Raw genomic sequence first — 23,642 nt, 5'->3', positions numbered from 1 at the left:
GAAAAAAAGAAACTAAGAATTTAGTACTGATTCTATAAATACAATGATTTCACCTGGTATTACCCTTTAGTGCCAGTAATATATAAATTTATGAAACCTAATTTCTTAAGAATATTGGGGGAGATTAAATAACAATAAGCTTAACAGGATGTTTAATTTTTCTAATTAAAGGATCATTTTTTCTTCCCAGATCTCTAATTTATTTGTGCCATTTTCTCGTGTAAGTTCACAGAAGGTGGTCTTTATTTTTAGTAAGCTGTACAAGTCTCTTTTGTAAGCTGTACAAGTCTCTGCCAACCATTACCCCCATGATGAATCAGTATTTCCAAAAAGCTGATTTGGAGGCGCCAGTAATTTTCTGAAATGTCTTTGGAGACACTTTACAGTCCGAAATGACAAAAAATGGCTTCTTTCAAGGTTAGTTTTAGTCTCCTACTTCTTTAAAATTGTATTTGTGTATGTAATTCCTTCCTTCAAATTATGTCTCTGGTCACATGTTCAAAGTTTAAAATGTACTTTGTTAGGAAAAAATTCACACACACACACACACACACACACACACACACACACACTTTTTCCAATGTTTCTTTTCAAAAGGAGAAAAAAACACCTGGGGAAAATTTCTGATTAAATTATGTGTTTCTTATTAGTTGGTGTAATTAGTTGACTTGTACTAGAAAACTCCTAATCTGTCACATTAAAGGGTTTGGTTAGTCAAGGGCTAATCATATGACTCAAGGTCCTAGTGACAGCTCTAAATATTCCAAGCAAATAGCCACTTCCACATAATTCCTACTTTAAGATCCCCAATTTTTAGAAGACAGCACTGTTTGTCAAACATGGGGCCTAAAAGATACAAAGTCATTGGAGCCATATCTTTAAAGGAATAAAAACATAGTAATGGCAAGAAAGTAGAGGCAATTAAATAGCAATTATCTCAAAAACAGTGACTTACAAAATCTATACAAAGTATCCGTACAAAGAAAATTAAAACTCTTTCATCTGTTATTTAATCTAAACAAAATATCTTCTGAGAAATCTTAGAATTACTGACAAAAGAAAACAAAGAAAGAGCTAAAGGAAAAAAACTGACTTGCTAAATGCACGGTCTGTAATTATCCTCACTCAGTTAGATTCAACCAAAAATAAATAAAATACTGGCCTAAAAGAGAAATTTATTATAAAAAAATGTGCTCATTAAAATCCTATTTTAAATAACCTCATGTAACAAGGCAGATTTTCATTCATGGCTCTTAGGAGTCAACTTAATCTTCAAGAAGCTGCAGTAGCACATGCACCACAGCCAGCAAGAGGGTAAATGGGTTTCCTTTTGCAATAAAACTGATCGTCTGACTGAGCATCTGCTATGTGCCAGTTATTATGTTAAGCACTAAGTATATATTTATGATAAATACAGATATAGTCTCTGTTCTCATTAGAGTTACAATTCATCTGGGAGAAAGAGGTACCAAATTAACAACCAAATTACCATCTTAAAATATGGTAAATGCTATGAAGGAAAAAAATTGGATGTTATCTATAATAACAGGGAATTATGAGGCAGATTTAGATTGGGTGGTCAGGGTGGGCATCTCTAAGGAAATGACATGAAGTGGGATGAAGAATGAATACAATTTAGCTGACAGAATAAGAGGAATCGGTTTTTTGTTTTGTTTTGTTTTATTTTGTTTTTCTAAGATGGAGTCTTGCTCTGTCGCCCAGGCTGGAGTCCAGTGGCGTGATCTCAGCTCACTGCAAGCTCCGCCTCCCAGATTCACACCATTCTCCTGCCTCAGCCTCCCAAGCAGCTGGGACTACAGGTGCCCGCCACCACGCCTGGCTAATTTTTTGTATTTTTAGTAGAGACGAGGTTTCACCGTGTTAGCCAGGATGGTCTAGATCTCTTGACCTCGTGATCCGCCCACCTCGGCCTCCCAAAGTGCTGGGATTACAGGCGTGAGCCACCGCGCCTGGCCGAATAATCATTCTTAACAGAGAAAAAAAAGGACATTAGAGAGGCAGGGAGAAAAATGGCACTTTTTGGAGAAAATGCCAGTGTGGCTGGAGTATAGTGACCACTAACAAAGACCATCCTTGACCAAACTTAGGCTCCTCTGAATCCTCCACCCATTTACGCCCTAACCTTTGAGTTTCCATGTCTGTTCATCTTTTCATTGCAGTTTTAGCAAGAATTCTATCAAGTGGGTTTAGACAGACCTCCCTCACCCTAAATTCCTCAGTTCCCACCCTTTGTGTCTGAACATCCCAGCCCGCTCTCAACAAGAATCCTATTAAGTCTGTTTACCTATAATTCCCACTTACACCTGATGTTTCCTTTTAGTAATTTTCCATCCACTGATCCCCGGCCTGCTCCTTGGCTATAAATCCCAGCTTGTTCTTCTTGTATTCAGAATTGAGATCAATTCTATACCGAGGTCACTTTTCCCCTACTGCAACAGTTGCTAGATAAGGTCTGTTTTTTCCTACACTTTACTGTCCAGCTCTGGTTTTCCTTGACATTGCTTGGCATGAAGGCTAGAGAGGTAAATAAGGCCACACTACATGCGAACCTGTAAGCCTCTTGGAGGACTTGAGATTTGAAAAATTTACTAGACGATCATACCACTTACTAGGATGGAGAGAAGACTAAAAGGCAGACAGGATATGGATGTAAGAATAAGACTTCCACTTTGGACATTTAAGTTTTAAAAAGCTGTGAGTCACTCTAGTGGTTACTTCAAGAGGGCAGCTCAGAGTTGCCCGGAGCTCAGAAGGTAAATATGAAATAAAGCTATATATTTCAAACTCATTAGCATTTGAAAGGTGTTTAAAGCCACAGTAATTGATGAGCAAGAAAAAGTCCTGGGACTTAAGATCTTGAATATTCAAAACTTAAGCAGAAGAGAAGTTAAGGAGTATAAACATGACTAAAAAGGAAAACAAAGGTGACTAAAAATGAGACCATTGACATGAAAGAAAAGAGAAAACAGAGTTTCAAAAAGGAAAAGATGGCAAGGCATGTGAAATAATGCTGAGATTCCACATAACAGTAGCTGGCTGGAGTATTATGGAAACAGATTATTATGCCAAATGGATACTCTGCATGAACAAGTGCTATACCTGATTAGTACTATCTTCCTGCAGTGGCAGATATGAATCTAGTGATAGACATCCAGGTACTTGTCACCCTTGATAAAGACCAGCCCAAATAATTGGCCTTAACAATATATAACAGGGCTTCTCCCATCAACACTAAGCACTTTCTATTACTTCATGTAAGTACCATTAACATACCTGAGAAGTACACTGAACTCAAGCTAGGTAGATGTTAGGAAATTCTATGGTATTGCTTATAAACAATACCATACAAGCATAAAAGCAGGAATTGTTATCTATTTTGCAGATACAGATATCTATATCTATGATCTCTTTAGTCTGTCTAAAGAGTAAAGAGATCATAAGCTTTTGTTTTTAGGAAAATTCAAAACTTTCATGTTACCCATTCAACTAGGACATGGTCTTATGTAGCTAGCATTTCTAAATCATTACCAGCAGCCAAAGCCAAATGTTATTCCTTTAAATTTACACACAGAGCTTTACTCTGAAGGTTTATACTCAGGGAATAAAGAGTCCAAGACTACTATTCTCATCTGACATTAATTTTCCAATTACAAAAAAACACAATCTTAACTGCACAGTTTTTAAAGTTTCTGTCCAAAAATGTTAATTTTATCTAACCTGATTTAGATAACACTAGGGTATAGGAAAATTTAAAACAAACTTTTGTCATAACCAAAAACCAAAGCACCTATCAGCCAGAGACTCCTGGGGGACTGGGGGGAGGTTTCCATGAACCTGAAGTTCCCCCAGAAGCTTGGGTTTCAGGTGACCCTTTCAACACCATTTTCATAATAATGCTAAGACATTATTTAACTTTTCACTCTTGTTCTTTCATGTGCACACAGTGACCTTTACAAAAGTTACATAATGCTATGGTGCTCTATCTATGTATCAGGTAAGGAAATACATGCTTGTATATTTTCATGTTTTAAAAATTTCTTAGTTTTCACTTATAATATGTAAATATTTTAAAGAAAACCCACATAAACAAAAGCTCTTTAGAGTTTTCAATAATTTTTAAGAGTGTAACAGGGTCTTAAGACCAAAAATTTTGAAAACTGCTGCTCTACGTTTTTTTACAGGTATGATTTGGTATGAGTTTAAGCTTACCCTGACAAAGTATCGCATGATCTTGTTCTGGAAATCTCCAGGAGGTAGCAATAAATATAATAAGACCTCACACAAATCCCTTAGGAATCCTAAAAATAGAAAAAGTAGCTATCATAACATTAGAAAATGTAAAGTCTACACTTACTCTTGATATATAAGGTACATAAAAAAGGTAGAAATAAGCAGTTCTCTGCTTAAAATGGCTTATTATTTTAGTAATTAGTACACATCAGTATTCATTAAAAATTCCTTCATTATTCTTCAAGTAGTAACTATTCATTAATCAACTTAACTGTTTTTTAATTTTGCTGTTTTAACCAGTTGTTTGAATCATAAAAAATTTCATTACAAGTCTTTTTTCCCAAAATAGTTTTAGATGGACCAGGTACTTTGTAATTCTACCACACATTAATCAGCTTTCCATACTTAAAAGTTATTCACACATTTTAAAATATAGCTGTAATTCTTCTTTCAAGGAAAAACCTCCAACCATCTCAGCAGGCTATAACAAAGGAAAAAAAGAGTATGCTCGTCTATTCTGCTGATTTAAGAGAGCTCAACTTATATAAAACTATTGCACATCAGTATATCTATGAGTTACATTCTAAGTTACTATAATACAAATTGACCCTTGAACAAAGAGTTTGAAATGCTCAGGCCCACTTTTATGTGGATTTTTTTCAGTAAATATATTAGAAAAATTCTTAGAGATTTGTGACAATTTAAAAAACGCAGAGATGAACCACATAGCCTAGAATTATCAAAAAAATTAAGAAAAAGGTATGCTATGAATGCATAAAATATGTGCAGATACTACTCTATGTGTTAATCAATTTTTTACATTATTGGTAAGGGTTATGGTTAACAGTGGGCTGTTAGTATTTAAGTTTTTGGGGGACAAAAGTTATGCACAGAATTCTGTCTGCACAGGGGGTCAGTACCCCCAACCCTCTCACTGTTCAAGTGTTAACTATATTTCTTAACAGTGCTAATAAACTGGCCATTAAAAGCTGAATTATACAATAAAAACAAAAAGAAAAGGGAAAACAAGAAAGGAAGAACAAAAGAAATAAATAAAAATATTTAAAACATTTTCAAAATCTAAGAAAACAATTTCCACAACTAGAAGGGCTTTTCTATAGTTGTTCCTGTGCTGACACTTCCTGGGAATATAATTGCGTAAGTGATCCTCTTAATTTAAAACTGTGCCAATTAACAAAGACTTAATACGTGCAAAACTGGGAAAAGATAACGTCCTTAGCTAAAACTTGTCTAGTGTAAACTCCTACAAATAAAAGACAAGCCCGCTGAAATCTATAAATTTTATTTGAAATCACTATATTCATTCCCTTAGGAAATATTTTATGGTAACAGGCATACTTCTGAAGCAAAAATAATAAATTCAAGAGGAAGAGAAATCACTACAGATAAAAAAATTCAATTATAAAATATTGGCCGGGCACGGTGGCTCAAGCCTGTAATCCCAGCACTTTGGGAGGTCAAGACGGGCGGATCACGAGGTCAGGAGATCGAGACCAACCTGGCTGGCACGGTGAAACCCAGTCTCTACTAAAAATACAAAAAATTAGCCAGGCGAGGTGGCGGGCGCCTGTGGTCCCAGCTACTCGGGAGGCTGAGGCAGGAGAATGGCGTGAACCCGGAAGGCAGAGCTTGCAGCGAGCTGAGATCCGGCCACTGCACTCCAGCCTGGGCGACAGAGCGAGACTCAGTCTCAAAAAAAAAAAAAAAGTTTATGTTTGTTATATTTTAAAAGTAGATTGATAATTTCTTTTCTTTTTTTTAGACAGGGTCTCACTCTCATCACTCAGGCTGGATGGAGTGCAGTGGCATGATCACAGGTCACTGCAGCCTTGACTTCCCAGGCTCCAGTGATTCTCCCACCTCAGCCTCCTGAATAGCTGGGACTAAAGGTGTGCACCATCACAGCCAGCTAATGTTTCGTACTTTTAGTAGAGACAGGGTTTTGCCATGTTGCCTAGGCTGGTCTTGAACTCCTGGGCTCAAGCAATCCAGGCCCTTCGGCCTCCCAAAATACTGGGATTACAGGCGTGAGCCACTGCACCCAGCCAGGACCAGTTAATTATTAAAGATGACCTTTAAAGAAGAAAACAGAATCTGGGAACTACTTTTAAGAATTACAAAATAAAATAAAATGAATCGCATCTTTACTATGCTACCTGCCCTAAGTAAGAATAATTTTATCCTTAAGATTTGTTCACTGGTTCTGCTAACTTGACTCTAGCAAGTTAACTATTATCAAGAAAGTTAAATTGAAAGAAAACCTTCTTCATCTTTGGGGGAAGTACACACTAGATCACGGCAAACTTCCTTCTCCATTTCAACTTCAACTTCAAAGAAGGTATCTACAAGATCTTCTGCTGTACCTGAAGAAAAACAATTCAAGATACATAAAATGGTAAAAGGAAAACAGATTTTTAAATCCTAGTTTTCAAATGGAATAAAGATATTACCTTTTACTTGATCATCTTTCTCTGTTATTTTCTGTTGAGCCTTTCTGAATACTCGTAAGTGTGTGCCAAAATCATCTACAATGCGTGTAGTAAAATAAGGTTGCCAGTCTATTTCTTTTGACCTTATAAAAAACACATTACATAAAAGAATTATATAAATGCTTTATCAGAAAACATAAATTCATTTTAATGACTACTGACAACATGATGATCTGAGACTGTAAATTTAAATTGAGATTTTCATTCATTATTACCTGTTAGTATTGTTTCATAAGATCCAAAGTAAATCTTCACTAAGTCTTCTAACAATATTACTTGAATTATTTTATGTGCCAAAGTTTAAATCTACTATCTAAATGCTTAAAATAGTAAATTAATTTTTTTCCAGTTAAATTTGAAGTGAATCTGATAACAGTGTACCATGTAATTTCTCAGCCCCAACATAAGAATACATAAGGAATTATGAAGTTTTGTTTGCTTTTAAAAGGGCATTTCAAACATTTCTTGGTTTCTTCTGAACTCTTTCTGAATTCTCCACATTCATCTTTTTAGCGATACAACACATGTTCTGAACGTTCTGTTTGAATACACTAGCACTTAAAAACTTGGCCATGGTCAGGCACAGTGGCTCATACCTGTAATCCCAACACTTTGGGAGACTGAGGCAGGAGGATCACTTGAGTCCAGAAGTTCAAGACCAGCCTAGTTGACATGGCGAAACTGTCTCTACAAAAATTAGCCAGGCAGGGTGGCATGCACCTATAGTCCCAGTTGCTAGGGAGGGTGAAGTGGGAGGATCACCTGAGCCCAGGAGGTCAACGCTGCAGTGAGCTGTGACCACACTACTGCATTCGAGCCTGGGTAACAGAGCTATCTCAACAACAACAACAACAAAAAAGCCTTAACCATTAGAAATAACTAATTAAATGGAAATGGTTTAAAGAATGATGCAAAATATCACACATATAAAAGCCTTTAGAATACTCATGAATAAGGTAATTATTAATTTTAGGAAGTCACCTAGTACTCTATCTCAAAAGCAACAGACCTCAAAAGATACTGTTAATTCAGTATACCAGTGAAACAGGTAAAAAACACAGTAGATAACTCAAAAACAATTTATATCTCTCCTTGGACTGGGTGACTTTTTAATATAATGTTCTTTTTCATAAAATCGCACTAAAATTAATTCACCCTTTCAGGAACATATCAAGTAGACAGAAAACAAAGAGTCTATTCGGGAAGATGCTGGACAATGGAGAAACCAAAAAAGTACACCATAAATCATTCTGGTAATTACCCAAACATACAATAAAGAGGCTAGTGAAGAAGCTGACTTAATTACTGTAACTTTCAGGGGGAAAGAAAGAAAAAAAAAAACCCTTAAAGAGTCAGTATGATATTGAAAAATAAATGGCTGTTTTCAAATAAAAAATAAGTTATTAACACTAAGGCACAACTATGGTTTGTTGTATACATGAAACTAAAGAGAAAGCCATAAGTATATGAACAGGAAAATAAATCAACACAAAAAGGTGGATCCCTAAGCTCAGTAATCTGAGGAAGAATTAATTAACATTATATAGAATATAAGAGCCAAGCATATAAGCATATAACTAAACTTGGTAACAATCTTCAGTCTCAACATAAAACCTAAAATAAAAACTTAAACCTAACAGTCTCTAGAATCTCTTTTTTCTTATTTAAAAAAATAAATCACAATCTGTATAAGCATCTTTCAAAAATCTTTATATGAATATTTATTCAAAATCATCCATACTTGAAAATTTTATAAAAACAAAATTTACTTAGTATAGGCCATAGCTCATTTAATCCATAAAAGGTTCATTCTGACAAATTTAGAAGAAAGCAGAATATATAATCTTTCAAGTTACATCTGTCCTGTTTCACGGTACAATGCTATTTAATTTACTGAAACTTTCAAACAAAATAAAATTTACCAATTTAGAAGGCATTTTAAATACATCTTGATTCATTATAGAGGACGTAATCACATTTTAAACGAATAAAATTATCAAGCAATGCAAATACATACAAATTATTTCAAATTTGATGTACAGATTTCTATTTTCAATACAGAAATATGTTGAGGGTAGAAAAATAGGAAAAACAGTACAGATATCCTATATATCTTTCTGAGGTTATTATTTTCCTTCTGTTTGACTTATTTCCACTGACTTCATGCAAACAATATCAATCTCAAAAGAACTTTCTAGATTAGGAAGAACAACAATAGCCCACTGCTTCCCATTTATAAATTAGAAGAATATATATTAACAATTTCTAGTAAAGTTTGTCTTAACAAAATTGGAAAATATTTTGATGACAGTGAAGTACTTTCTAAAATCATGACATGATAAATATGTAATAAATGCAATGTGAAAATGAGTAAGAAATATTTCATTTATGTAATAGCCATACTTCTACTGCATCTACTACATAGCTTTCTACTAGAGCTCTTAATATCAATTATGCTTACATTATGCCAACAGTCAAAACTCTTTTTCACTTTGCTTAAAATATTCCCCCATATAATTCTTAGTCTAGTAAAACAACCGGCTATTACATAACGCATCTTATTACCGACACTTGAGTTTTATTATTATTGCTAATAAGCTGTAATTTCTTGAATTTAAAAATAAAAGAACATAATCCCTATATGACCAAAAAAAGTGATACAATTAACCCTAGCCTGAAAAAATTGACAGTAGGCCCCTGAAGCTTATGTATCTTGACAGAATGGTTGCAATAAAGAATTAAGGTTAACTAGGAATGCAAACAAGTAATGAAATTTTAATAGAAAGCACAAAAGCAAAACAAAACTATAAAGTATGTCTCTCTGAACATAAATTTTGCAAGCCCTTATCTCTGTCTCTAATGCTACCGTCCTATCCCTCGCCACCATTCTACTTATAGGTCTCCCACATCCACTGTCTCCCTTGCATTCCAATTTCCATAAAGCAGTGAAATTTTTAAAATAGGATATATACAGCTTTAAAACTGCAGTAACACCCCATTATTATTAGAGCTAAGCACGAACACCTTCTCTAAGATCTTTCTTACCGGAGAGCCCTTGTGTATTTCCTCCTCATCACCACCTATCTCACCCTCTCCCTGCCTCTTTGTTTTGCAGATCCACAGGCTTTCTTTCCATTTGTCAAATGCTAATATGCCCCTTACACTCTCAGTGCCTCTGGACAGACTATTCCCTCCCCCACATTTGCTTGGCATAGCCTACTCTCCATAAATTTTCCTTCTCTCCCCCCATTCACTTGACAATTCCCACTTATACATTAAGGTTTATCTAAAATGTCAATTCCACATGCCAGCCCTCATTGACCCCCATCCTCTCCACTATTCCTTCTGACTAGGTCCTGTCTCCAGTTATGCATTCTACCAAACTTTCCACTTTTTATAGCTCTTATAAGCTACAGTTGAATTATTTGCTGTTAGAATATTAATCTCAGTAAGGCACAGATTGACTGGGTCTGTTTTTTGTTGTTGCTGTTGTTGGTTTGTTTAAATAGAGTCTCACTATGTTGTCCAGGCTGGAATGCCATGACTATTCACATGCGTATTCACAGTGCAGCCTCAAACTCCTGGGCTCAAGTGATCCTCCTACTTCAGCCTTCTGAGTAGCTGGGAGTACAGGCACATACCACTGCACTCAGCCAACTGTGTTTGTTTTATTCATAGTTGTATCCCCCGTGGAAAAGTAATGTTTCAAATATTATTGGAGGCACTCAATGCATACTGATTTATTGATTCCTTTTTCAGGGTCAGAGCACTGTTTACGATGGATGTTTGGAGCATGGCAACAGGAGGCACAAACAACAATTGCTTCTTTATTCCTTGAAGTGTTAAAGTAGAATATGTACTGAGAAGCTCTTTTTGACTCACGGTTACTTAATGCCAATGCCTTAAAAAGGCAAGTAAAGTCCCAAATACGTGGTTGAATTTAGAATTATAAATTGCCTCACTTGTTCCATCTATTCTAAGCAGTGTACAGCTCATCATCAGTAACACAAAACACGACTAAAATCAAGTATTTCTAGAAAATGCACTGGACTGGTACAGATGCCATTGATTCGAACAAAAGAATTCCCCAAATGATGGGTCTTTTACTCAAATCAAAGGCACATGTGCCAGTCTATGAAATTCAGCAAGCCACATCATTTCCCAAAGTTTGTTTTCTCTAACAACACTTACTATATCTTTGAGTCTATGATTGATTATATTAGCTACATAAAACCACACATACACATACACAGGGACAGAGCGTATAAAAAACTGGTAATTGGGCAGTAGGTAAATTTAAATATTTGATCAAAAGAGGGAGTCATGAATATATTTCACTTTAACTTCAATGATATAAATCTTCCTGTGTAGGACTAAGATTTATTCTTTGGTTAAGGCTCTGCTGAGTGGTATTAACATGCCTTGGGTCTTGAAAAAACTACAAACTGTTCCCACACTGCAAAACCTATGGTGTCCAGTTTCTTTAAAATGGCAAGGGAATAAAGACATTTGTGAACAAATCTGCATGAAGAGTCCTTGAAGACTTTCAAATTTCATAGTTGCCTTTCATTCACTTAATTCAACTACAATCTTCCACCAGCTTTGAGTAATTCCAAAGCAAGTGACTTGGTTTTCATAGAAACTATCCTGTCATATTCATATTTCTTCAATCTAAGTTGAGTGTTAATTAAACCACCTGATTATCATAAAAAAGTGTAACTGGGATATATAGGCTCAGAAACAAACACAACTTTTTTTTCAACGTGTTTGATTATCTGTCTCCTCTAAATCACCAACGTTCAGGTCACACCACAGACTAACTGTATCAGATTTTCTGGAGGTGGGGTCCAGGCATCACACAACTGACTTTTGATAAGCATAAAACTCAAAGGGTGGAAACAGAAGTGGATAGATGTAATAGAGCCTAGTCTTAAGGTTATCAGTCATCATAGCATATAAAGGGAAAGGAGAGCACTGGCTAACTAAACATCAGTTAAGAGAACTTTCACTGCAATAGCACAGAATTGGAACCATTTCAAAATCAGCTTAAAATTTTGTTGACGAGAACTACACACACAAAGACTATAGATTAAGTGATATGTAGTAATTTAAAGAGGCTTCAATAAAGAGGCTACACTTAAATCTTGATGAAAGAGCAGTATTTATATGAGAGAAGAAAGGACACAGGAATGAGCAGAAGATGGGAACGAGCATGATAAATATATATGCAAGGGTCATCTTGTAGACTTGCCTGACTAGGAGAGGGTGATCGTTTGGCAGTAAAGGCGATCTTCATATTCATGGCAGAATACTTTCCTGGAAAAGGTGCCTTATGTCAAAATGATAAAAGTAAAAGCTGCTTTTTCCACAGAAAATAATCCTATAATAAATGTTATGCTCCTGATGCTACCTTAGTTTTTCAGAGAAATGACTACGAAGACCTTTTTTAAAAACTGTAAGAATGACAGTGTACCATATACTGCAGGTGTAGGTATACATATAGACACTATATATATGTACACATACACACATACACACACACACACACACACACACACACACAGAGGTCCACAGAATCTTAGTATTTTAGAACTGAAAGGAATCTCAAGGGAAGAGGTATATACATATATACATACACACACAAACACACACACACATGTTAAGACTTGGCTTTTTTAAAGGTACGTTAATAAGGTCAATATAAGAACCAATCACATAAAATTTTAATAATATGTATTAAAATTCTACAAAAGATCTTTATCTTCTATGTAGAAAACATAGAAATTTTTGAAAAATCATTAAAATAGAATTCCTAGTTTTTCTGGGTAGATTTTTGACAAGTAACTTTGAACAGATTTTGAGAAAAGTTTTACTCTATTTGAGGGCCTTTTGATCAACTGACTCACAGACTTTTTTTTGTTGAGAGAAAGCAACTGAGTGGCTTATCTGTCAAAGAAAAAAATTCCTTCTCCTTTAAGCCTCTGAATCAGATACTAACTTCCCCCTCTTAATTCACTATTAGAAAGGATATACTACTCTTTACTGTAAGTACATAATCCTTTACTTGTTTCCATCCTTCAGAGTCCTTGAAGAACTACTTTGTTAATAGTGTGAAAAACTCAGCCTGAAATTGAATTTGGGTAAAATTGTAAAGGCACAGAATTGTAAGCTTCATTTTGAATCCACTAAATCAATCCCCCCTACGTCAATTCAGTCATAAATACTACGTGTTACCATAACCATCTCTCTAGAGTCCCCTTTTTTACCCTTTTATCATCCACTTTAAGGATTTAGTTGTCAGTACTGATTAAAATAATGAAACTAACTTGACCTTCTTCACAAATATTCCTGAACTTACACTAAATGTATGATTACCCCCTACCATAGTCCTCAAAAATAAATGGGGAATTCTTCCACAGGAGTTAAATTAGCAACCACACAAGCAAATACATCTCATTACTTCGGGTTTACAAATCTGCCTCTGCCCTCTCTTCACTCAGGTGTATCCTCTCCAACTGTGAGCTGGAGTAGGCAAACAATTGTGTACATCTCTTCCTATTTCCAAGTTCAGTGACTTCTTGCTGATAGCTTAAAACTGAACGTGGTGGGAGAACTTACACCTCAGAAAACTTAAAAAAATATCAAACTCGTAACACTACAGATTTACTGTTTTCAGCATTCTATAAAGAACAGCAATAGTCTAGTTGTACAAAAACTTTTTATTTCATTGATACAAGTGTTTTAATCATCAAGAAAAGATTAGTAAACATATTTTATGTTTAGAATCAAGCATTCTTTCTGATCATTTAGAAATATATTAAAAGGTTTAAATAAATTTTGTTATCCTACTATAAGACCCCTACTAATGCCTGTAATCCCAGCACTTTGGGAGGCCGAGGCAGGTGGATCACCAGGTCAGGAGATCGAGACCATCCTGGCTAACATGGTGAAACCCCGTATCTACTAAAAATACAAAAAAATTAGCCAGGTGTGGTGGCGGGCACCTGTGGTCCCAGCTACTCGGGAGGCTGAGGCAGGAGAATGGCATGAACCCAGGAGGCGGAGCTTGCAGTGAGCCAAGATTGCGCCACTGTACTCCAGCCTGGGCGAGAGCCAGACTGTCTCAAAAAAAAACAAAAACAAAAACAAAAAGACCCCTACTAATAAAACAATAGCTATGAAGAGTACTTTAATCCCAAAGTAAATTAACTCTAATTAGCAATCCTATATACTTAAAAAAAAAAACTCCCCAAATGGCATTCAAAATGTGGAGTGTGATGGAGTAAGTTAGTGTGTGTTTTGGGAGGAGACATGATTGAAAAGAAATCAAGATTAGTAACAACCTGACCAGAGAATCTTACTATTTTAGAACTGAAAGGGATCTCAAATCACTACCACAATTCCCTGTAATTTCAGAGCCAGAATTTAAATTACATATTCTAGGAGACACAGTGAGACCAAGGTTTTGTTAAACAAAACAGGGTTCCTGGAAGGGCGGAGGTTGCAGTGAGCTGAGATTGCGCCACTGTACTCCAGCCTGGGCGACAGGGCGAGACTCTGTCTCAAAAACAAAAACAAAAACAAACAGGGTTCTTAACTTTCAGTTCAGTGTTCTTTCTACTCTACCTTAACAAGAAAATAAAACATCCTGATTCATAGAAGTGATAAGCAAATTGGTGGAAACGAACTTAGGCAGGCAGCTTTACATGACTGTATTAAGGGAAATGGTATTTAGTGAGCGATAACACTGCTTAAGAAGTGTGGTCCTATATCCTATGTTTCAATGCTTCAAAGAGATTCCAAAATCCAGATGTTCTGAAGGACTCAGATCTCAGAAAATAGTAAAAAGTGTATATAGAAGTACACACATAAAGTATAGTCATCATTTCAGCAGTATAAAAAACAAGACGTGAACACCTTAGTTAAGATAAAATACAGGAAAAAAAATAACATGGGGCTAAGTGCACATCTTCTTAAGTAATAAAGTATAGAAAATTAAACTCATGATGTTAACTATTTTAGTAAACAGGAGTATTAATAAAATTACTACAACTAAGATCTAAGTCCTTCAGAACATCTGGACATTTCTTCTACAGAGAAATGTCTATTCAAATTCTTTCCCCATTTTTTAATTAGGTTACTTGTCATTTTATTATTGAGTGTGCTGCTGCTTTTTTTTTTAATACATACTTTTAATTCTGGGGTACATGTGCAGAATGTGCAGGTTTGTTACATAGGTATACACGTGCCACGGTGGTTTGCTGCACCCATCAACCCGTCACTTACATTAGGTATTTATCCTAATGCTCTCCCTCCCTTTGCCCCCTACTCCTCAACAGGTCCCAGTGTGTGATGTTCCCCTCCCTGTGTCCACGTGTTCTCATTGTTCAACTCCCACTCACGAGTGAGAACATGCAGTGTTTGGTTTTCTGTTCTTGTGTTAGTTTGCTGAAAATGACGGTTTCCAGTTTCATCCACGTCCCTGTAAAGGACAGGTACTCTGCTTGTTTTTATAAATATAGTTTTATTGGACAGTTATGCACATTTATTTGCATTTTGTCCACAGCTGCTTTTGTGCTACAATGGCAGAATTGACTAACTGTGACAGAAATGATGTGGCCTACAAATCCTAAAATAGTTGTTTGGGTCTTTAGAGAAAAAGTCTACTGATTCCTGCAATAGACAGTTTTATAGCCATTAATATATATAAGAAGAATTACAAATATATAGAAAACATATTAGAATCAAAACTGTACAAAGTAACATATGCTGTATGATTTTTAGCTGTATAAAAATTGTAACTATGTATGCACAGCTAAGACATTAAAAGGAAATACACTAAAACATTAACAGTGATCTTTGGATTGTGGGTCTATGGCTGAATATAGCTAATTCAGAAAATCTAAAGAAGAAAATTACATTTTACAAAATAGGTATATATCACTTTACAGCCAGAAACAGAAACATTTGGTTGTCAGTAATAAAGATACCTAGTATGATTTTTTTTTAATTAATTTATTTGACATTTTTCTTTTCTATTCTTTGTGTTCTTATGAACGAAAACTTAAGAATTGTGTTTTCAACTATAGATAACAATTTTGTATAGGCAGCCACTATCTGGAAACAAATGCTTACTATCATGGTTTGTACATGATGGAACAGTAAATATCTAATAAATTATTGCTGATAGAGTTCCCACTTGTGACTTCCATGTTAATTTTTTCCACACATTTTAATATGGTTCCACTGGGTCTATGAACATTTCATTTTTCAGACACTGGAAAAAGCATGATTGAAAACAAACCATCTATCTGTAGAACTCACATATCTATAGAAAATATACTAATGACCAATAAGCACACGAAAAGATGCTTGGTATCATTAGCTATCAGGCAAATGCAGATTAAAACGATAATGTAATACTACTTCACACTCACTATGATGGTGTCAAAAAGACAGACAACAATAACTTAAGTGTTGGTCAAAGAGGAGCTTTCATATACTGCTGGTAGAAATGTAACAAAGTACAGCCACTTTGAAAAAGTTTGCAGTTCCTCAAAAGACTGATCATACAATCCAGAAATTATATTCCCAGGTATATATCCAAGAGACATGGAAACATTTGTCCCTCAAAAACTTGTACATGAATACTCATAGTAGCATTATTCACATGATTCAAAGAGTAGAAACAACCTAAATGTCCATTTACTGATGAAAAACAACTGTAGTATGTGTTCAATGGAATATTACTCTGCAATAAAAAAAGAATAAGCACTAATTTATGCCACAACATGAATGAACCTTAAAAACATAATGCTAAGTAAAAGAAACAGGAAAAAAGACCACATATATTATTTCGTTCATATAAAATGCTCAGAATATATTAGCAAATCCATAGAGACAAAAAAAAAAAAAAAGATTAGTAGTTACCTAGAGCTAGAAGCGTGGGGGAATGCAAAAGTGACTGACAATGGATACAAGGTTTCTTTGTGAAGTCATTAAAATGTTCTTAAATTGAAAGTTGCACAACTCTTAACTAAAGCTACTGACTTTAAGTGATTGAACTGTATAGTTTGTGAATTGTATCAGTTAATAATGAACTATTACCCCAGGTCTATTCTATAGATTATAAAAACATTAGGCTGGGCACAGTGGCTCACACCTGTAATCCCAGCACTTTGGGAGGCTGAGGCCAGTGGATTGCCTGAGCCCAGGAGTTCGAGACCAGCCTGGGAAACATGGTGAAACCCCGTCTCTACTAAAATACAAAAAATTAGCCGGACGTGGCAGCGTGCACCTGTTAATTCCAGCTACTCAAGAATCTGAGACAGGAGAATCGCTTGAACCTGGGAGGCGGAAGCTGCAGTGAGCAGAAATCATGCCACTGCACTCCAGTCTAGGAGGTGACAGAACGAGAGTCTGTCTCAAAACAAAAACAAAAAACATTAACTATTTCCCCTTCTTTTAAATATTTAGATAAAATTTCTAATTTTAAATTAGTTTCTAATTGTTTTTGTTATACTGTAATAAATATACCTGTCTTTCCGAGGAATGTCAGTTTTTACCCAAATTTCAAATTGCAAAGAATATAAAATGGTAAAACAAAAAAAAGGACAAAATTTTGTTGCGAACGTCCACGATTTGAGTTTTGTTTGCCTTTTAACAAGTGTAGGGATATATCATTTATTTTCATTATTTCTATGGCAAAAGGTAAAGGAAGAAAATAGGGAATATGTTCTTGAAGTTTTACCAATCATTCCCTGTGATACTATGTCATTAGTATCACAGCCAGCGAATCCTGAAGCCTATGTATCTATCCCTCCTCCCTCCACGGGAAGATCTTTCAGAAAGGAACACAGTGGCATTAGCACATATCTACTTTCCCCGGCATGGGGGTGGGGCGCAGTGACTCACGCCTGTAATCCCAGCACTTTGGGAGGCTGAGGCAGGCAGATCACGAGGTCAGGAGTTCAAGGCCAGCCTGACCAACATGGTGAAATCCCATCATCTCTACTAAAAATACAAAACTTAGTCAGGTGTGGTGGCGCATGCTTGTAATTCTAACTACTCAGGAGGCTGGAGCAGAAGAATTGCTTGAACCTGGGATGCAGAGGTTGCAGGGAGTGTGCCACTGCACTCCAGCCTGAGTGACAGAGCAAGACTCTGTCTCAAAAAAAAAAAAAAAAAAAAAAAAGAATATATGAACTTTCTGCTAATCTCGGATTAAGAGGAACAAAGATGGAGGGATTTACCACCCACATTTCACTTTCAAGATCAACAACAAGGTTACTTGTTATAGTTTCTACTACACTATCTTTATCTTCTTTCTTAGAAATTTGCTCATACTATTCTTATTTCCTAACATATCCTTCCTCTCTATCCAAATAACCCATTCTTGAAAACCAGTTTTGCTCTCAATTCCGTTGAGGTCTTCATCAGCTACTCTAGTTCACTCTATCTCTACATGAAAAACCACTCTCAATACCACAGAAATGATTATTTTATTTCTCCATGTTTCATGTGCCTTAATTTTGCCCTCTCTACCTCCCTTGCTCTACAAAAAAATAGCTAAGACAGGGTCAAAGAATCTGTGTACACAACCTAGGAACATAACAGCAACAACAATAACAGAGAAGTTAATTTTACTGAACACTTACTATGTGCCAGATTATAGAGGCACAGAGTCAAGTGATTTGCTAAAAATGTCATTTATTGATTGGCAAGTACTTTACTAAATGTTTCACCCACATCATCTCATTTTCCCCTTACAACTCTGAGTTTGCTACATTATTATTACTATTTTACAGAGACATTAAAAATTTTCTTTTAGATACACTACAACTTAATGGTAGACAGAATTATAGATTTTCTGACACAGGCCAAAGCTGTCTATATTACACTATAATATCTTATTTAAAGGGGGAATAAAAAATACATGGGTTATCCAGGATTCATCCCCTGAGGCTTTTGTCTAATCCACACCCAAATTCCACAGAGAAGGAGAACTCAAGGGTGCTGGAGGAAAGTTTCCTTCCCCAAGCTGTTACTGGAATAACAAAAGTACTAATACTAAATAAGATGTTATCACTACAGAGTACTCTCCCACACATGATGTCATTTAATCCTAACAACCCACTGATAAGGGGATACAAGTTATCATCTCCAGACAAAAAATACATGTGTTCTGTCCACTCAAGACCAAGAGCTTAAGAAGTAATAGAGCTAAGTTCAAATCCACAACTTTGGACTCAAAATATACATTATTTTCTTCCTATCTTTATTCAAAATTAAGCACTTCATTTTACAGTGACATTCTCTAATTGTTTCTCAAAGTTGATGAGCAAATATAAACACTAAAAATCATAGGTTCTAAACATTTTCTGAGTTCATGGCCCTTTAAAAAAATCAAACCTATGAAACCACTGGAGAGGAAAAAAAAAAAAAAAGTTTTTTTCCAGGGTTGTGGGCCCTATAAAGGATTGTAAGTTAAAGAATAGAGGTGATAATTTTTGCTGCTATCATATGCTTCACAGTATACAGCAGACGGCACAGAATAAGGTTTTTAAAGTATATGAATGATTGTAAACAGACTAATTTTCTTGATATTGGTACTGGAAGTCATGGAGCCTCTATTAAGTCATATATTTGCATAGTAATAGAAAAAGTCTATGTAGGAAAGTCATTAACAGAGAAGGAACAAACCAACAATTAATGAGTTTTACTGCATGCTAAGAACTTTATTTGATACCATTTTTTAGCCTCAAAGCAGCCTCTAAAGTAGTTATTATCTGTATTGTTTTAATTTGCCAGAAACTTAAGGTAAATGGTCAAGCAAAGACACAAAATTTAGATCAGTGTAGGATGCAAAAAAACCTTGCTTTTTCATTAAGCTTGATAGCACTGAATGTTTTCAAAAGAAAAAAAAAAAACTTAAGACCTACAGTGAAAAAAAAGGTGACTAGGGGATCAAAAACAGGGAAAGTATTGCAATAATAGGAAAGAAGAGCAGGAAACTAAGATAAATAACCTAGATTATAAAATATTTAATTGGATGGGAGAAAAAATACCAAACTTAAGAACAATTTGATTCTAACTCTAACTCACTGGATAACATTAGACTAACCACTTTACCCTTCTGGACCTTAGCTTCCTCATCAGTAAAATTATGGGTGTTGGATGGCATAAAAACTTAAATTTCTAAATTCCTTCACAATTTTCAAAACACCGTCACAGGTATTTCATCTCACTCCACTGAGCAGGGACTTTGTTTTATTCACTGCTGTATCCCCAGCAACTGGTTGGTACAAAGTATGCCCAAAATACTAGTTGAATAACACGAATTTTGATCCTGACAATTATCCTGAGAGGAACACAGAACAGAACAGTTATTATTACACTTATTTTACATATGAGAAAAACCAAGTTTCAGAGTTTAAAGACACTTGCTCACAGTCCTACAGCCAGAGGTAGAGCTAGAACGCAAACTCAAGTTTTCAAATTACTAGAGCTCAAATCTCTTTCCAGTTCTAAAATGTGTTACACATTTTTATATATTTTTCAATAGTCAGGCACAAGAATAATGAATTCTTCTTATCCTCACCCTTTCTAAGAAAAAAAAAGTCATCAGGATAGCATTACTATAGAAAGCAATAAATAAATATTTAGAAGAATTATCTGAAAGAATACCTAACACTCAATAATGGTGCACATGAAATAAAAGAGATTAAATTCAAGTTCTGACTTTCTTTGATTATACCAATTACATGTTCTGTGTTCCACAGTGAGTCTGTATCTGTAATTCTGGCTAGCTCCTTTGCAAATGCTTGCTCCTAATCATGAGGGAGGAGGAGTACAAATCTATCTCTATAACTATTATTGTTCAAACCATAAACCTTGTGCCAGGCTCCCCAATGAGGTTAGGAAACACATCTCATGCCCTTCCTCTAGCCAACTCCAAATCTAAAGCTTTAGAATCAAATGGAGATAGAGGAAAGGGCCTGAGAGGGCAGCATGAGCTGGAAATACATAGCAGGGCAATCTTTGTGTGTGACGGTAGCAACATATTTGAATGGAATAAAAAAAGAAGTCTGCAAACTCATCCAAACATAAAATCTTTCTTTCAAAAATAAATAATTTCTAGAACACAAGTATTCCCTTTCATATAATGTTGACCATTAAAAGGCTTTCAAAAAGTTAGACGTCAATGATGGGGGAAAAAAAACAAAAGCCTTCAAAAATAAAAATGAAAGTAAACGTAATTTAAACAGGAGTGAAATAGCCTCCCATCAAAAAAAATCAAGCAGTTTAAGTAAAATAGAAGCCAAAATACTTTCATCATATGGGAAGCAGTATACAGCTAGTTTGTAAAGTAAGAATTTTAGTATATCTGACAAGAAAAGTTCCTTAAACTCACCAAAATAAACTTTTCTTCTGAAAAATATAAACTTGAATATTCTCCACTGACTTATGTTCCTTTGGTCCCTTCTCCTCTCTCTAAGAGGACTTCCAATAGATACGTGTCATAATTAGGAGAAGAGTTACAGCAAAAGGAAAAGAGCAGTTACTCTGAAACTAATCTATTTTCATAGCACTCACATAAAATAGAGGGTCTAGGGAAGAGCGGGAAGGAAAGTATCAATAAGTGGGGTAACAGATTTAAAAAGTCACTGATTTGGACCCTAAAGAAAAAACTACCAAACAGAAAGCAGGGTTTAATCAAAATAAACATTCTGTAAAAACCTAAAATCTGGGGTAAAGGTTTTAAGAGCTCTAGTTCTAAAATCCTGGAGTTATCCCACAATAATAATCTGCTGTTCTACTTACCTTTTAATAAACAATTCCTCCCCTTAAAAGTTATTTTCCTTAGTGGTACAAACCATGCATCTAAATTTTTCTGCATAAATACAATGCCGTGTCCTTACCTAGTAGCAAACTGAATGAGCGCATTTTGAAGAGTCTGCCTAATTTCAAGAAGAAAAGATTCATCATCGCTTAGTGTATAATACCAATACTGGACATAATCTCTCAAGGAAAACTGGATAACCTGTAACAAAAATATTGGGAAAAAATTACAACATTTTAGGATTTAAAAAGTTACAGTGGTAAACTAAAAATCATGCTGTATCTGCCAATTTATATTTACTCTCTACGTATTAATTTATGGTGGTAAATACCTGCCCTCATTACAAAAACATCAACATATTAAAAACCATTTCAAACATTTTAAAATTATTCTGGTATCCAAACTTCCCTACTGCCTAGATTAAAAAAAAAAAAAATTAAAACACTATCTATGGCCAAGTTCCATATAAATCCAGGTAAAGACAGTTTGCAGAAAAAAAAATAAACTTTCCATGCTATAATCTAATAAATAATATCAATCAGTTTAATGGAATGAGATGTAAAATAACAGAGAATTCCAAAAAAAAAAAAAAAGTTTTTTTAAAGATTATATCATCAGATCCATTGCAGTCTAATTATAAAAATTATATAGGAGTTCACTTATTTCTACTAACATCTTTGATACTGCCAACAGTATTTAGACAATAAATAATACATAATAAAACTCAATGTATAATTTTTACAAACCAGATAAACTAAATATTACTAATAATAATGTTAAAATTCTAAAGTACACATTTTTATAATCATATAATCAAACATCAATGAAAAATATTTCAGGGGGCATAGCTTTTTACCTAGCTCTAATTTTTTAATGTTTTTAGATCAGATATTTCATTTCCATTTTTAAAAAGTAACAAGTAGGAAAAAAACAGTCTGATTTAGCACACCACTAAGCTTATTAATCAACAAAACAATAACATTTTAACTGTAAAATTTTAAGAAACACTATCAAATGTCAATAAAAACTTTTTTTCTAAATCCAAATTCAATCGAAAGGCTTTTACATAAAGTAAACCACCTCATTAGAAGGGAGTTAATAAATAAGGAAGCATCTTCAAGTATAAAATTCAAGAATAACATTAAGAAATTCCAGGATATTATTTAAAGAGCAAAAAGTATTTCCTGGTATTGTCATAAGAAATATACCTAGAACACAATATATAGAATTCAAATACCACATGCTGAAACTCACTTGCTGGAGAGGTTCATCAATTATATTGGCACCCGTCAATCTTCTATCAATCTTAATAGTCCTGGCTTCCCGTTTCATTTCTTCTAAGCACTTAAAGGAAATCAAAACATCTTACTGAGTAGTGTTCTGATCTACAATCTCTCTAGTTTAATTCCAGTTGAATACTCAATGTAACATCCCTTCATTATCCTCAAGTGAATAAATAACCTTATTTGAGGTGCTACTATAAACCAAACACTATTTCTCAAGTTAACAAAACTAGGCACTCCCAAAAAAAGATTATCGTCAAAAATCTAATTAAATCAGTAAACATTATTTAGAATGTGAGAAAACTGCAAATGTACAGGTATGCTGCTGCCATATTTCAATGAAACTTTACAACTATAAAATTAGTGTTTCATGTGAGTCAAACTGTCTTTATTGGACACTCTTCCTCTTGCCCCTCCCCTTACCCAGCCCAAAACAGCATACCAGCTGCAAAATAATTTTTAAATGGATTTTATTTAGGGATAGTTTTTGACAACTTAAGAAAATGTATTTCTCTACTTTTTTGTGTTCAGAAAGATCAGTGGCCTGAAAATTGGGTTAAAGGTATTGGGAGACTCTTAAAAAAACAAACCATAAATATATATAATATAGATACAGATATAGACATAGATATCTATATTAAAAGTACCTGCTTCAAGTTATAATATGAAACCAATGAAATCTTTTCATAAAACATACTTATAAATCATATTTTAGAAATAGAAAATAAAAACCACTGTTTTTATACTATCTATTAA

The 23,642-nt window shown here is 34.7% G+C and overlaps 1 protein-coding gene across 8 annotated transcripts in view; it reads right to left on the bottom strand.

The window, feature by feature from the left end:
* The window catches only part of SNX13 (sorting nexin 13), a 214,013-nt gene that overhangs the window by 136,959 nt on the left and 53,412 nt on the right, over positions 1-23,642 (bottom strand). For 7 of the 8 annotated variants that reach the window (XM_031936047.1, XM_031936048.1, XM_031936049.1 and 4 more), the window contains exons 4-8: positions 22,858-22,947; positions 21,683-21,804; positions 6,723-6,844; positions 6,534-6,635; positions 4,231-4,319 (exon numbers count right to left, since the gene is read on the bottom strand). In XM_031936047.1, the coding sequence (XP_031791907.1) occupies positions 4,231-4,319; positions 6,534-6,635; positions 6,723-6,844; positions 21,683-21,804; positions 22,858-22,947 (525 nt within the window). Of the gene's footprint in view, positions 1-4,230; positions 4,320-6,533; positions 6,636-6,722; positions 6,845-12,012; positions 12,078-21,682; positions 21,805-22,857; positions 22,948-23,642 lie in introns of all 8 variants that reach the window. The other variant, XM_023215920.3, reaches the window with a different exon arrangement.

This window comes from Piliocolobus tephrosceles, chromosome 8 (genome assembly GCF_002776525.5).
Source record: "Piliocolobus tephrosceles isolate RC106 chromosome 8, ASM277652v3, whole genome shotgun sequence".
Classification (NCBI taxonomy): domain Eukaryota; kingdom Metazoa; phylum Chordata; class Mammalia; order Primates; family Cercopithecidae; genus Piliocolobus; species Piliocolobus tephrosceles.
This window is presented reverse-complemented; position numbering and strand designations above follow the sequence as displayed.